At 41.2% G+C, this 13,447-nt stretch overlaps 1 protein-coding gene across 1 annotated transcript in view; it reads left to right on the top strand.

Annotated features, from left to right (window-relative positions):
* prkci (protein kinase C, iota) overlaps positions 1-13,447 on the top strand; it is a 140,462-nt gene that overhangs the window by 39,309 nt on the left and 87,706 nt on the right. Inside the window, exon 2 of the mRNA XM_073041654.1 lies at positions 2,394-2,515. Within this exon, the coding sequence (XP_072897755.1) occupies positions 2,394-2,515 (122 nt within the window). The remainder of the gene's footprint in view (positions 1-2,393; positions 2,516-13,447) is intronic.

Raw genomic sequence — 13,447 nt, 5'->3', positions numbered from 1 at the left:
GGCCCAAGACATGGTAATGGTGATGTTCACACCTCAAACTTGAAGTTCTAAAGTCCTCTGGACTTCAGCACTATTGATATTGACAGGAGTATTTGCTTCAACCTTCTACCCACCCCCCAATTTAATGACTAGTTCTTCTGTTTTGCTGATATTGAGGGAAAGTTTGTTGTCATGATACTGTGTTACTATCTCCTTTCAGTACTGTGACTCATTATTTGAGGTACAGCCGACTTTGGTGGTATCATCTTTGAGCTTGTTGATAAAGTTCAAGTAGAATGTGGCCATGCAATCATGAGTATGTAGTGCATGGAGTAGAGGCCTGAGGACCCAACTTTGTAGAGTGGCACTATTGATAATAATTGTGGCAGATGTTTTATCTATCCTTTCTGATTGTAGTCTGTTGGTCTGAAAATCAAAAATTCAGTTGTGAGGGGATGTGTTGAGTCTTAGGTCTCTGAGGCTGTCATCAGGAAGAAGGTACAGGAGCCTCTGGACTCTCACTATCAGGTTCAAGAACAGTTATTACATCAGACTCTTGAACCAAATGGAATAACTTCACTTGCTCCGTCACCAAAATGGACCCACTTCCAAGGACTCTTCATCTCGTGTTCTCTTCATTGCTTATTTATTTATTATTACTTCTTTTTATATTTGATTTGCAGGTTATCTTTTGCACACAGGTTGAACACCCAGTTGGTGTAGTCTTTCACTGATTCTATTATGGATTTATTGAGTATGCCCACAAGAAAATGAATTGCAGGGTTATATACATTGATAATAAATTTACTTTCAATTTTGAACTTTGAGTTTTGGGGTGAGTTTGCTTGGAATTTGAGTATTGATGGTAGATCTATAGTCAATTAAGTAGAATAGTCTAACATAGATACATTTACTGTCTGGATGCCCAGAGGTGAGTGTTGGGCCAGGGAGATGGCATCCAGTAGATCAATTTTGGTGGTTGGTGAATTGCAATGGGTCAAGTTTGTCTTGGAGGCTGAAGTTAGTTTGTACTTTGTCTAACCTTGCGAAGGATTTCACGATGGATAATGTCAGAGCTGTTGGGAGGTAGCCATTAAGGCATATTACCTTTTTTTCTTAAGTACGGGCATGACAGTGGCCTTAAAGCAAAAAGGAATTTCAGACTGTGATTGGGAGAGGTTAAAGATACACCCACCAGCTGATCTGCATAGGATCTAAGGATATAACACCATCTGGGCCAGATGCTTTCCACAGGTTCACTCTCTGACAGACTGAATGTGGTTCATGTGCATTGGAGGATATTGGGGTGGTTGTGACATTCCAATCCTCTTCTATTCAAAACGAGCATAGAATGCATGAAGCATATCTGCAAGAGATGTGTTGTGAGTGATGCTCCCTAACTTTGTAGCTTGTGAAAGTGTGTAAGCCTTGCTGGTCTGGGACTCAATTTTGGATTAATTTTGTCTCGTCATCTCTGATAGCTTTATGGAGGTTTGGATTTCATCGAAAGGTCAGGGTCACTTGATTTGAATGTTGCAGCCCTTGACTTCAGTCAGGAGTGGATCTCCTGGTTTATCAATGGTTTTCAGTTTGGGAATGGCTGGATTGTCCTCTTTGGTACACAGTACTCAACAAACTTGACGAAATCCATGAAGGCAGTAACATGCTGTAGGCTGGCTGCTGAATCTTTAAATATGCAGCAGTCTACCAAGTGAAATTGGTCGTAGAGTTCAATAGTTCCATTTAATATCAGATAATGTATACAATATACAACCTGAAATTTTTGTTCTTTGCAGACATCCATGAAAACTGAAGTGCCGCAAAGAATGAGTGACAGTAAAAACATTAAAACTGCAAAGCCCCCTACTCCCTCCCCATGCACAAGTAACAGCAGATCAATGACCCTACCCTTTCGCCCAACTTATTCCAGCAAAAAAGCATCAGCGCACTCCGCGCATCAGGCAAGCAATAGCAAAGCCTCCAGTAAACCATGATCTGCAGAACAACATACACTAATTGTTCACCTGATGATTCAACATACCACTGGCTCTCTCCCTAATAAAGGGACAGACAGATGGTCACATAGAGGGAGGGAAGACTAACAAGACCAGCATATAGTACAACTTTCTGCACTGGATCCTTCTGTTTGCATGCAAGGAGAGGGAACATAGCCTGGTGCTCTGATATTTTTAGGTTTGGTTTTAGTGCTGATTGTGAATAAGCAGCTCACTGGGATTTTACTTGACACTGAAAATGAAATATGACCACGTCTGCTTATCAGCTTTCGAAATCAACACTAAAGAGCTAATAATCAGATGCTGAGTGGAGAGTTATACAGTGACTTCTCACCATTTGTGTAAAGTAACATGTGTTATTGGCTATTTCTTAACTGTCTTATTTACATCTTCACTTAGGGACATCATGATCACCCACTTTGATCCTGCCATCACATATGAAAATCTTTGCACTGAAGTTCGCGACATGTGCTGCTTTGACAATGAACAGCTCTTCACAATGAAGTGGATTGACGAAGAAGGTAGATTGAATTTTGTGGCAACATTTCTGGCAATATTTTGCTTTTCTAGCCAGAGAGAATATGGAAAGTAGAATTAAGACTGATGTACCTCTTCTAAGAATATTTTTTTAATGCAAAGTCTTATGTGACTCTGTGTAATGCTTTATTGGGTGCCTTGCTCAGGCAAATATGCTTTAAAGTGACTAATTTTAATTGTGCTGTTGCAGTGGCAAGATGAAAACCACTAGCACTTTGCTTTTCTGTCATGTACATTCATTCTGTCAGTTCTTCTCTTGTTTCTGAGGATCTTGAAGGAGAGATCTTGGTTGTCTGGTGGCGCAGTGACATCTGCGCTGGACTCCAGAATGGAGGTACCCAGGTTCGAATCCAGTTGGGCCATTCCTGAGTACGCTTTCCATCTGTGCCGGATTGAGTGTTGAGCTCGCAACTTGACCTCATAAAATAAAGAAAAATACTGCGAAATGTCTGTGTGTGGAGTGGTGCGCCACACAGTCTTTCATTCTGCGCCTTGTAAGGCATGAAAATACCTGACGCTGACCTCTCGGGCCTGAGTCGACATCATCATCATCATCGTGAAGGGCAGAGAGATTGGAATAAAGCAAAAAGGATATTTTAAAAAGGCATTGAATGAAGAGAGATGATAAGTGTGGAACATTAATAACGTATATTACCATGGAGGTCTCTGCAACTAATGTTTCCACAAAATGGTGAAGCAATTTATAGATTTGTACGAGACCATAGACCAAGAGCAAAAATACCTCGGCTTTATGAGATAAACATGAGTTTCTGCAAATGCTGGACTTTGGTCCTGATGAAGGGTTTCAGTCCTAAACATTGACTTTTTATTCCTTCCCATAGATGCTGCTTGACCTGCTGAGTTCCTCCATCATCTTGTGTGTGTTACTCAAGTTTATGTGAAATGGTTCAATCTTTGCTGTGGTATGATAAATTAAATGAAATTTACTACACGATAGCACTGAACAGGAAATTGTTATGCATTGTTAGTTGCTTTGAAAACTTAGAATGTAATAAGGAGATTCTATTGTCTTGAAATTATAGAGAACATTTTCATGAATGGAAATTTCAAAATTTTTTTTAACTATTCTGAGCATTCAGAAGTTTGGTTAGATTGGTTACTGTGAGAAATGATTGGAATGGGAAATTAAATTAAAATGGTTGGCCACAGGAAAGTCTTGCTTTTTGTGGATGGAGTGTACATGCTTGACAAAGCAGGTCTCACCAATGTAGAAGAGGCTGCACTGGGAATATCGGATACTGTAGATGGCCCCACAGATTCACAGATGAAGTTTTGGCTCAGCTAGAAGGACTGTTTGCAGCCCTGAATGGAGGTGAGGGCAGTTGTAGCACTTCTGCTTGCAGATATGAATGTCAGGAGGGAGATAAGTGGGACAAGTGGAATGAGAATCCTAGACGGAGCAAGCCCTGTGGAGTGTGGAAGGTAAAAATGTGTCGTGGTAAGGTATTGCTGAAGATGGTGGAAGTTGCGGAGAATGATGCAGAGACTTCCTGGGTAGTAGGTGAGGACAAGAGCAACTCTATCCCTGATTACTACGAGAACTAGTTGCCACTAAATTTTCTTTTAAACTCAGTCTTTCTCTTGTGTGTAAAAGAGAGAAAAAACTTGCATTTACTCTAAAGCATATATGTCAAACTCAAGGCCCGCGGGCCAAATCCGGCCCGCGGTGGAATTATCTTTGGCCCGCGAGATAATATCTAATTACTATTAAAGCTGGCCCCAGTAAGAGTGGATTGGTGGGCAGGATCCGGGAGAAGATGCGGGAGGAAAACGGCGCAGGTGAGCTGACAGCTTATCACTGCATCATACACCAGGAATCGTTGTGTGGCAAAGCCTTGAAAATGGAACATATAATGAGCACCATAACACGAGCAGTTAACTTCATAAGAGCCAAAGGTTTGAATCACCGCGAGTTCAAGTCGTTTCTGGAGGAGTTGGGTTCAGAATATAATGATTTGCCCTATCACACAGAGGTGCGATGGTTAAGCCAAGGAAAAGTGCTGAAAAGATGTTTCGAGTTGCGTGAGGAGATCTGTCAGTTCATGGAAAGCAAAGGGAAAGACACAACAGAGCTCCGGGATAAAAAGTTGCTTTGTGAAATGGCGTTTCTGTGTGACATCTCGAGCCATCTCAATGCGCTCAACCTGCAGCTTCAGGGGCGGGGTCGTGTGATCACAGACATGTACGCTGCAGTGAGGGCTTTTAAAACCAAGCTGCGCCTGTGGGAGACGCAGATGCAGCAAGAAAACTTGAGCCATTTTCCGTGTTGCCAAACTATGAAAGAGCAGGTTTCTACCGCAGTGTTCCCACGTGCAAAGTTTGCTGAAAAACTTAGCATACTTGGTGCCGACTTCACACGGCGATTTGCCGACTTTGAAGCCCAAAAAAGCAGGTTTGAACTGCTCAGTAATCCATTTGCAGCTGACGTGGAAAGAGCACCAACCAACATACAAATGGAGCTGATTGAACTCCAATGTAGTGACACACTCAAGGCAAAGTATGACTCGGTGGGTGCTGCACAGTTTCTACGTTTCATTCCCGACACAATGCCCCAGCTGCGTACCCAAGCTGCTCAAATGCTCTCTATGTTTGGCAGCACATATCTGTGTGAACAACTGTTCTCTTTGATGAAGATAAACAAAACATCACACAGGAGTCGTCTTTCTGATGAACACCTTCACTCAATTCTGAGGATTTCCTCAGCTCAGAGCCTGACTCCAAATATTGATGAACTTGCATCCAAGATGAGATGCCAAGTATCTGGCTTAGACTAGTGTGAATCACAGAGTGTTGGCCTGTGGAAAAATGTTTTCATTAGAAATTACTCCGGAAAAGCTGCAGATAAAGCCATAAGAAATAAATGCAACTGATTTTTTATTTATTTAATGTTCAATGTTGTTTTTGTAGGCAATAACCTAAGCTTTGTCAGTTCCAGGTTAATATGTGTAATAAATTCATTTCAATAAGTTTTGCAATAAACGCTGAACCAGTCCGGCCCTCGACTTGTACCGATTTTTTAATTTTGACCCATTGTGTATTTGAGTTTGACACCCCTGCTCTAAAGCATTATTCAACACATTTTTAGAATGCTGTTGAAATTGTGAGAAATGCCCTTCTTAGGGATGCTATTTCCATTTTTGCTTTGTGGATTTTGAAGTGGCTTATGAAACTTGTGTGGGATGTGGCAGGAGTTAAGAAGGCACAGTTGACATTTGATGTTGAAATTTAGAAATGATGGCTAAAAAGATTTGTAGGTAAAGTTAAGGTGAATTGAAAGAATACTTGAAATATTGCATATGCTGGAAGTACAAACATGACAGCACTTGTGAGGTAAGAATTGTAAACTTAATTTCTTGCTCCATGGATGTTGCCTGGTAAATGTTCCTTGCATTTTCTTTGAATCTTGGTAGTCAAAAGTAAAAAGACAGTTAGATGTTAAGGGTAAGACCTTTTCCAGTGTTGATGAACAGAAGGATCTTGGGCTCCCTGTAAATGTTGATAGGGTGATTAAGAAGGCATATTGCATATTTGTCTTGATTAGTCGAGGCATTGAGTTCAAAAGTCAGCAAGTTATGTCGCAGCTTTATAAAATTCTAGTTAGGCTGCATGTGGAGTATTGCATACAGTTTTGATCTCATCGTTATAGGAAGGATGTTAAACCTTTGAGCATGGTTTACCAGGATGCTGCCTGCATTAGAGGGCATGTGCTATAACAAGAAATTGGAAGTGGTGGAGGCTGAAGGAAGATCTGATAGAGGTTTATAAAGTTATGAGAGGTATAGATAGAATGGACAAACAGTATATTTTTCCCAGGGCTCAAATGTCTAATACCAGAGGGCATGCACTTGAGAGGGGTAAATTTCAAAGGAGATATTGGGGGGGGGGCAAGGTTTTACAGAGTGGAGAGTACCTGGAATGCACAGCCTGAGGTGGTAGTAGAGGCAGATACATTACTGACTTTTAAGAAACGTTTAGATAGACACATAAATATGAGGAAAATGGAGGAATATGGACATTGTGTAGGCAGAAGAGATTAGTTGAGCTAGCCATTTGATTACCATTTGTGGACCAAAGGGCCTGAGCCCATGCCTGTACTGTTGTATGTTCTCATTAGTTAACTGCAGCATCCTGTGTTACGTGTGTTCAAAATTTCTGTTGAAAACCACTGAGATAACACTAGACAAGAACACACACAAAATGCTAGTGGAACACAGCAGGCCAGGCAGCATCTATAGGGAGAAGCGCTGTTGACGTTTCGGGCCGAGACCCTTCATCCTGACGAAGGGTCTCGGCCCGAAACGTCAACAGCGCTTCTCCCTATAGATGCTGCCTGGTCTGCTGTGTTCCACCAGCATTTTGTGTGTGTTGTTGTTTGAATTTCTAGCATCTGCAGATTTCCTTGTGTTTGCGAGATAACACTAGAGCTCCCTTTTGTAGTTTCCCCAGATTCTGATTTAGTTTATTATCATATACAACAGGATGTAATGGAATTCCTTGCTCATGAGAAGCTCACAGAGTAAACAGTGTATGTGGTAATAATAAATATAACTAAGTATAGTGAGCACAAAACAGTATGATGCAAAGTTTTAGTGCAATCTGAAGAAGTACAAAAAAAGTTGAAGTAAAACTAATGGAGGTAGAATTAAGTCTGAGAACATGAAAGGGATGTGGGGGAGCTGATTTCTCTGAAGCCTAATGTGGGTGATGTAGTTTTTCAGTGGGCTTGTTAACTTATCACTTATGTAAGGTTAAAATCATGGAATGATTAAAAATTATTTAATGTTGTTTCCAGTCCACAAATGTGGAGGATAGTTCAGTAATTGTCATTCCAGATCCAAATAGATAGATAGATAGATACTTTATTCATCCCCATGGGGAAATTTAACATTTTTTCCAATGTCCCATACACTTATTGTAGCAAAACTAATTACATACAATACTTAACTCAGTATAATATGATATGCATCTAAAATCACCCTTTCAAAAAGCATTAATAAATAGCTTTTAAAAAGTTCTTAAATAGTTTACTAAAATACATTGAATGGTAACTTAAGCTCAGTCCTAACCCCAGCACTTTAACATATCTTACCCCTGGCGGTTGAATTGTAAAGCCGAATGGCATTGGGGAGTAATGATCTCTTCATCCTGTCTGAGGAGCATTGCATCGATAGCAACCTGCCGCTGAAGCTGCTTCTCTGTCTCTGGATGGTGCTATGCAGAGGATGTTCAGGGTTTTCCATGATTGACCGTAGCCTACTCAGCACCCTTCGCTCTGCTACCGATGTCATACACTCCAGTTCTGTGCCCACAACAGAGCCCGCCTTCCTTACCAGCTTATTAAGACGTGATGCGTCCCTCTTCTTAATGCTGCCTCCCCAACACGCCACCACAAAGAAGAGGGCGCTCTCCACAACTGACCTATAGAACATCTTCAGCAAATGCAGCACAAAAAAATAAACACAATAAGATAAAGAACACAATAATAAAAGAAACTCAAAAATACATAAAATAGTTTATATGCATTGATTGTATGTCCATAAGGTGATGCTGGGCAAGGGTGATGCTGTACATAAAGTGACTGACAGGAAATGATAAAGTAGTGGTGGTTGGCGGTGTGGAGTGGTGGGTTAGTGAGATCAGCCTTACTGCTTGTGTAAAGTAATTAGAGATTAACAATACATAATGGCCTAATTAGTAATGCCTTCGCCCTATCTACAAATAGAAATAGAAAATCTGCAGCATATTACAGGCCCATTGGCCCACAATGTTGTGCCAACCATATAACCTACTCTAGACGCAGCCTACAATTTCCCTACTGCATAGCCCACTATTTTTTAAGCTCCAAATACCTATCTTAAAAGACCCTGCTTTATCCGTCTCTGCCACCTTCCCTGGCAATGCATTCCATGCACCCACCACCCTCTTTGTGGGAAAACTTACCTCTGACATCTCTCTGCACCTACTTCCAAGCACATTAAAACTATGCCCCTTGTGTTAGCCATTTCAGCCCTGGGAAATAGCCCCTGGCTATCCACAAGATCAGTGCTTCTCATTATCTTGTACACCTCTATCAGGTCACCTATCATCCTCCATTACTGCAAGGAGAAAACTAGACTTCAGTTGCTTTAAACTAATATGTTCAATTCTATTGCATTTTATGGATGGGTGGAATTAACTGAAAAAAAATCATAACCATAAGATACAGGAGCAGAATTAGGCCATTTAGTCTCTCGCGTGAGCTCCACCATTTTATTATGTCTGACCCAGCCTTTTCAGCCCCAATCCCCTGCCCATCTCTCTGTATCCCTTTACGCTCTGACCAATTAAGAATCTATCAACCTCTGCCTTAAATATACCCAATAACTTGGCCTCCACAGTCGCCTGTGGTAATGAACTACACAGATTCACCACTCTTTGGCTAAAAAAATGTCTCCTCATCTCTGTTCTTAAAAAGACACTCTTCTATTCTGAGCTGTATCCTCTGGTCCCAGATACTCCCACCATCCATCCTCTCCACATCCATTCTATCGAGACCTTTCAACATTAGACATTTTTCAATTAGGTCATCCCTCATTCGTCTGAATTCCAGTGAATACAGGCCCAGAGTCATCAAATGCTCTTCATATGACAAGACATTCAATCCTGGAATCATAAATTATGAAGTTAATAGTATTCACCAGCTTTGCGATCCGATATAAATCCTATTATTGACAACATTGTGAACCATTCTAGTTTTGCCAATAACAACAGAAAACCAAAATATTGATGAGATCCACAGGTGAACGTGGAACAAAATTGAGTATTTCTGCAAGATTGGCCTCTGTGCACAAACGTGATTTTCTTTCAGGAAGTGGTAAAGGCCTTTGGGTAAACAGCACCACCTGCTGAAGTTGAAGGCAACCACTGTGGTTTACTGGGGAGCAGAGTTGTTGTGAAATTTGTTTTGTGTGGCAGCAGTACAGTGCAATACATAAAAAATACTATAAATTACAATAAGAAATGTAAGCAAAGTAATAGTGCAAAATGTGAGGTAGTGTTCATGGTCTGTTCAGAAATGTAATCTGGCAGAGGGGAAAAATCTATTGCTGAATCGTGGATTGTGTTTTCAGGTTCCTGTATGTCCTAGTGGTTGGGAGAATGGAAAGTTAGTAAATTAGGTAATCCTGACTCACTTAGGGTCTGTGTTTTGGTTAGTTAATCAGTTCTAGCTGATTTCTTGTTTGTACTATATATTACTGGGGTGTGGCTGCTGCCACTTACAAATAGCCTGTTGCAGCCACACCTTGTATGCTGCTTCAACTGGCGGGCTAAACCAGGTGAGGGTAGCTTGTGGGCCTCTTACGCCAGTGAGGTAGACTCCAGCAGACTGGGCAGATGAAATCCAATGGTCAGGAAAGTGGTTTTGTTATGTTCCGTGAAGATCAAAGGGCATGATGAGGCGCAGAAGTCATAATCATCCACTGCAACCATGGAAGACCCAGTTATGATGCCTACTTGTACCACTGGACCTGGATTGCTGAGGTCGAGAGAGTCGCACTGCTCCAGTGCTTTTCCACTCTTTTAAAAACTCCCCTGCTCAGGTTTCCTGTCATCGTCAGATACAATGGACACCACCACTACAGATTTTGCCATGTAGAGAATTAATTTCTGCATTTGAGTCAAGGGTTTAAAATTTTGACAAACTTCTATAGGTGCATGGTGGAGAGTATGCTGACTGGTTGCATCACAGCCTGGTATGAAAACAACAATATCCTTGAATGGAACATCCTATAAAATGTAGTGGATACAGCCCAGTATATTACAGGGAAAGCTCTCCCCACCATTGAGCACATCTGCATGGAGCTTTGTTGCAGGAAAATAGCATTCATCGTAAGGAACCTCCATCATGCTCTTTTCTTGCTGCCATCAGGAAGAACATACAGGAGCCTTGCGATTCACCACCTGGTTCAAGAGAAGTTGTTACTCCTCAACCATCAGGCTCATGAATAAGAGGGGATAACTTCACCCAATTTCACTTGCCTCCATCAGTAAACTGTTCCCACAACCTATGGATTCACTGTCAAGGATACTTCATCTCATGTTCTCTACTTAGGCCTATTTATTATTATAACTATTTTCTTTTTGTATTTGCACAGCTTGTTGTGTTTTACACACTGGCTGTCCACCTTGTTGGCATGATCTTTCATTGATTCTGTTATAGTTATTGGCTTTAAGTATGCCCACAAGAAAATAAATCTCGGAGTTGAATATGGTGACATATATGTACATTGATAATAAATTTACTTGAACTTTGGGATGCCAGTAACTTCAAATATGTGACAACCCAGCCTGATCCAGGCTTATCCCCTGATCTGTGTGGTCACAGTTCCAAGCTGTGGCTGCAGTCTAGCAAGTTGCAAGAGAGCTTTTGTTTCACCTTGTGGGCAAGCCAGGAAGAGTGTTGTATCTGCTTTCTTACTGAAATTAGCATTTCACTCGAAAATCATGGTAGACTGTCTACCCTGGGTAATTGAAAATCAACGAACTGCAGATACTAGAAACTTGAAATAAAAACACACACCAGTTCAGGCAGCATTGCTGAAAAGTAAGGTTAATATTTCTGATAAAATCCTTATCTCAACTTTGAAAGTGAAAAGGCAGAGATATTGAGTTGCTGAGAAGTGGGAGATGGGAATATCTCTGGCGTGAAGCCATGTTTTCCAGGTGATCTCAGTGTTCACAGATCTGATGAATAGAAAGGGAGAGCGAGAACAATGGGACAAACTAAACTATGAAATGCAGATGAGAGCTGCGGCTGAAACCAAAGGGAGAATTTTGGAGATGCTTAGCAGATAAAACTATATGAGAGAAAACTGAAAACATTATGAATCATTTCTGTTCAGTCTGCAAAGGTAATCCTGAGCCTCAAATTGACTGTTGCTTCCATTCCAATCTGTTTGAACCTCTTACCCTGTTCCACGGAAGCCCAAAATAAAATAGGATAGCACCTTGTCTTCCGTTTAGGCATTTGAAGCCTTCAAAACCCAATATTTTAAGTAATCAAATGTTCTTGTTTGTAATGCAAATTTTTCCACCGATCTGAGTTCACAATAATCTGAACTGTTATCACCTGTGTCATTTCAAAATTTCAGTGCTGAACTAATGAAAAAATATTTCAAGTTGTTTTTTGTATTGCTTACATTTATTAAACACCTTAAAGAACCATGTAAAAAACTTATTCAAAAAGCAAGCAGCTATTATTGAACTATTAATTTGGTACAAGTTTGTCATGGACAGTACCAAGCCCCGCTGCAAAAGGAGGGCGGTTGGGTATGGGGCAACCAACCCTATCCTGTTAAAACCCAGTGCTACAGTAACACCAACAGAAGCTCCAAGGACCCTGGGAGAGGAAGGGAGGAGGGATCTAGAAGGTGTGCTACACCTGGGGACAACTTGAAAGTCTGGGGCCCAGGATAGAGGACTCTGGTGAGCTGCTGTCAGCTTCCTATTCCCCAGTAGTGGTGATAAGCTTAAGAGGAATATTAATTTGGTACATAATGTGCTGAAGAATTGGAAGTAGTGTTGAAATGAATGTATTTTTATTTGACAGCAGTAAAGTGTACAGTGGGCTTCCTAAAAGACAATATGCTTTAGGCATAGGGAGTAGTTTTGAAGTTTGCAGATGGTACAGAACTTACCCTAAGTAAAAACAGATTGTAGTAAGACATACTGGTAAATGAACGTTCAACTAGCAGATATAATTCAGATAAAATAAATAGAAGAGAAGGCTTCAGAACTTAAAGTAATGTGTTAAGTGAACAGTTGAGAAATTAATTCACAGGTTAAGTTCTGAAATGTAATGTAACAATGGTTGAATCAGGTTTGATCATTGTGTAACCCCCTGGGTCGCCTCAGGCTCGCTCAGCTCGTTCTCGTCTAGGGGGAGCAGCCTTCGGCCCCAACAAACTGGGTAATCAGCTTGTGTGGATGCGCTGTGATGTCCCCGCCTCGCCAAAGAACAAACAGGACACCATATGCGATTAAATGATTACAGTTTATAAAGATTACTATAACTGATTAATAACCATACAGTATAGATGAAGGAAACGAAAATAAAGAAAAGGCGCCAAACTTATCAAAGTCTAAACCACTTCGTGCACAACCATTGGAGCTCAATTACTGAAGTCTTCTGGCCACCATTCGATCCCCTCCGAACTCCTCGACTCGCAGCTCAGGACCATCTGAAGTGGTCAACCAAGTACATCTAGCTTCATCTCCTCTCCTCGGGGTACCTCCTGGCCTCGGACCCCCCCCCCCCCCCCCTTGGGGTCCGGTCCTCGCCCAGTTTACAGCATCGCGTCCTCTCTCTCTCACCCCCTCACGCCGATCTCCCCAAAAACCCGCCAACAATAGTTTACAGACTCAGAAGAAAGAACAACATTAATCCTAATTAGTTTACAAAGGAATACAATTCTCGTTATCAGTAAGTTTTAACCCAAACAAGCTTCCGCACTCTCTCGCAACAAAGAAGCATTTCTACTTTTAACAAAACAAAGAAGCCATTTTGATTAACATACGCAGTAACAAAGAAAAAGAAGAAACCCCCCCCCCCCCCATTACAATTGTGTATGCATTAACACGAGATTCTGCAAATGCTGAAAGTCCAGAGCAACACACACAAACGACTGGAGGAACTTAGCAGGTCAGGCAGCAACAATGGAAAGTAATAGAGAGCTGATGTTTCAGGCCAAGACCCTTAAGATGGTAGGTATATCCATTCTTGGGTAACCAATTCTGAAGTTTATGGGGAAGAAGCGGTGGTGTGGCATGAAACTGCACAGTACTCTTGTTGACAAGTATAGAATACACTATCAAAGGATTTGGTAGATTTCAGTTCTGCCATCAAATTCAAGTCA

The sequence above is a fragment of the Hemitrygon akajei genome, chromosome 3, assembly GCF_048418815.1.
Source record: "Hemitrygon akajei chromosome 3, sHemAka1.3, whole genome shotgun sequence".
Taxonomy (NCBI): Eukaryota; Metazoa; Chordata; class Chondrichthyes; order Myliobatiformes; family Dasyatidae; genus Hemitrygon; species Hemitrygon akajei.
The sequence above is the reverse complement of the archived record's forward strand: the minus strand, read 5'-3'. Positions and strand labels throughout refer to the sequence as shown.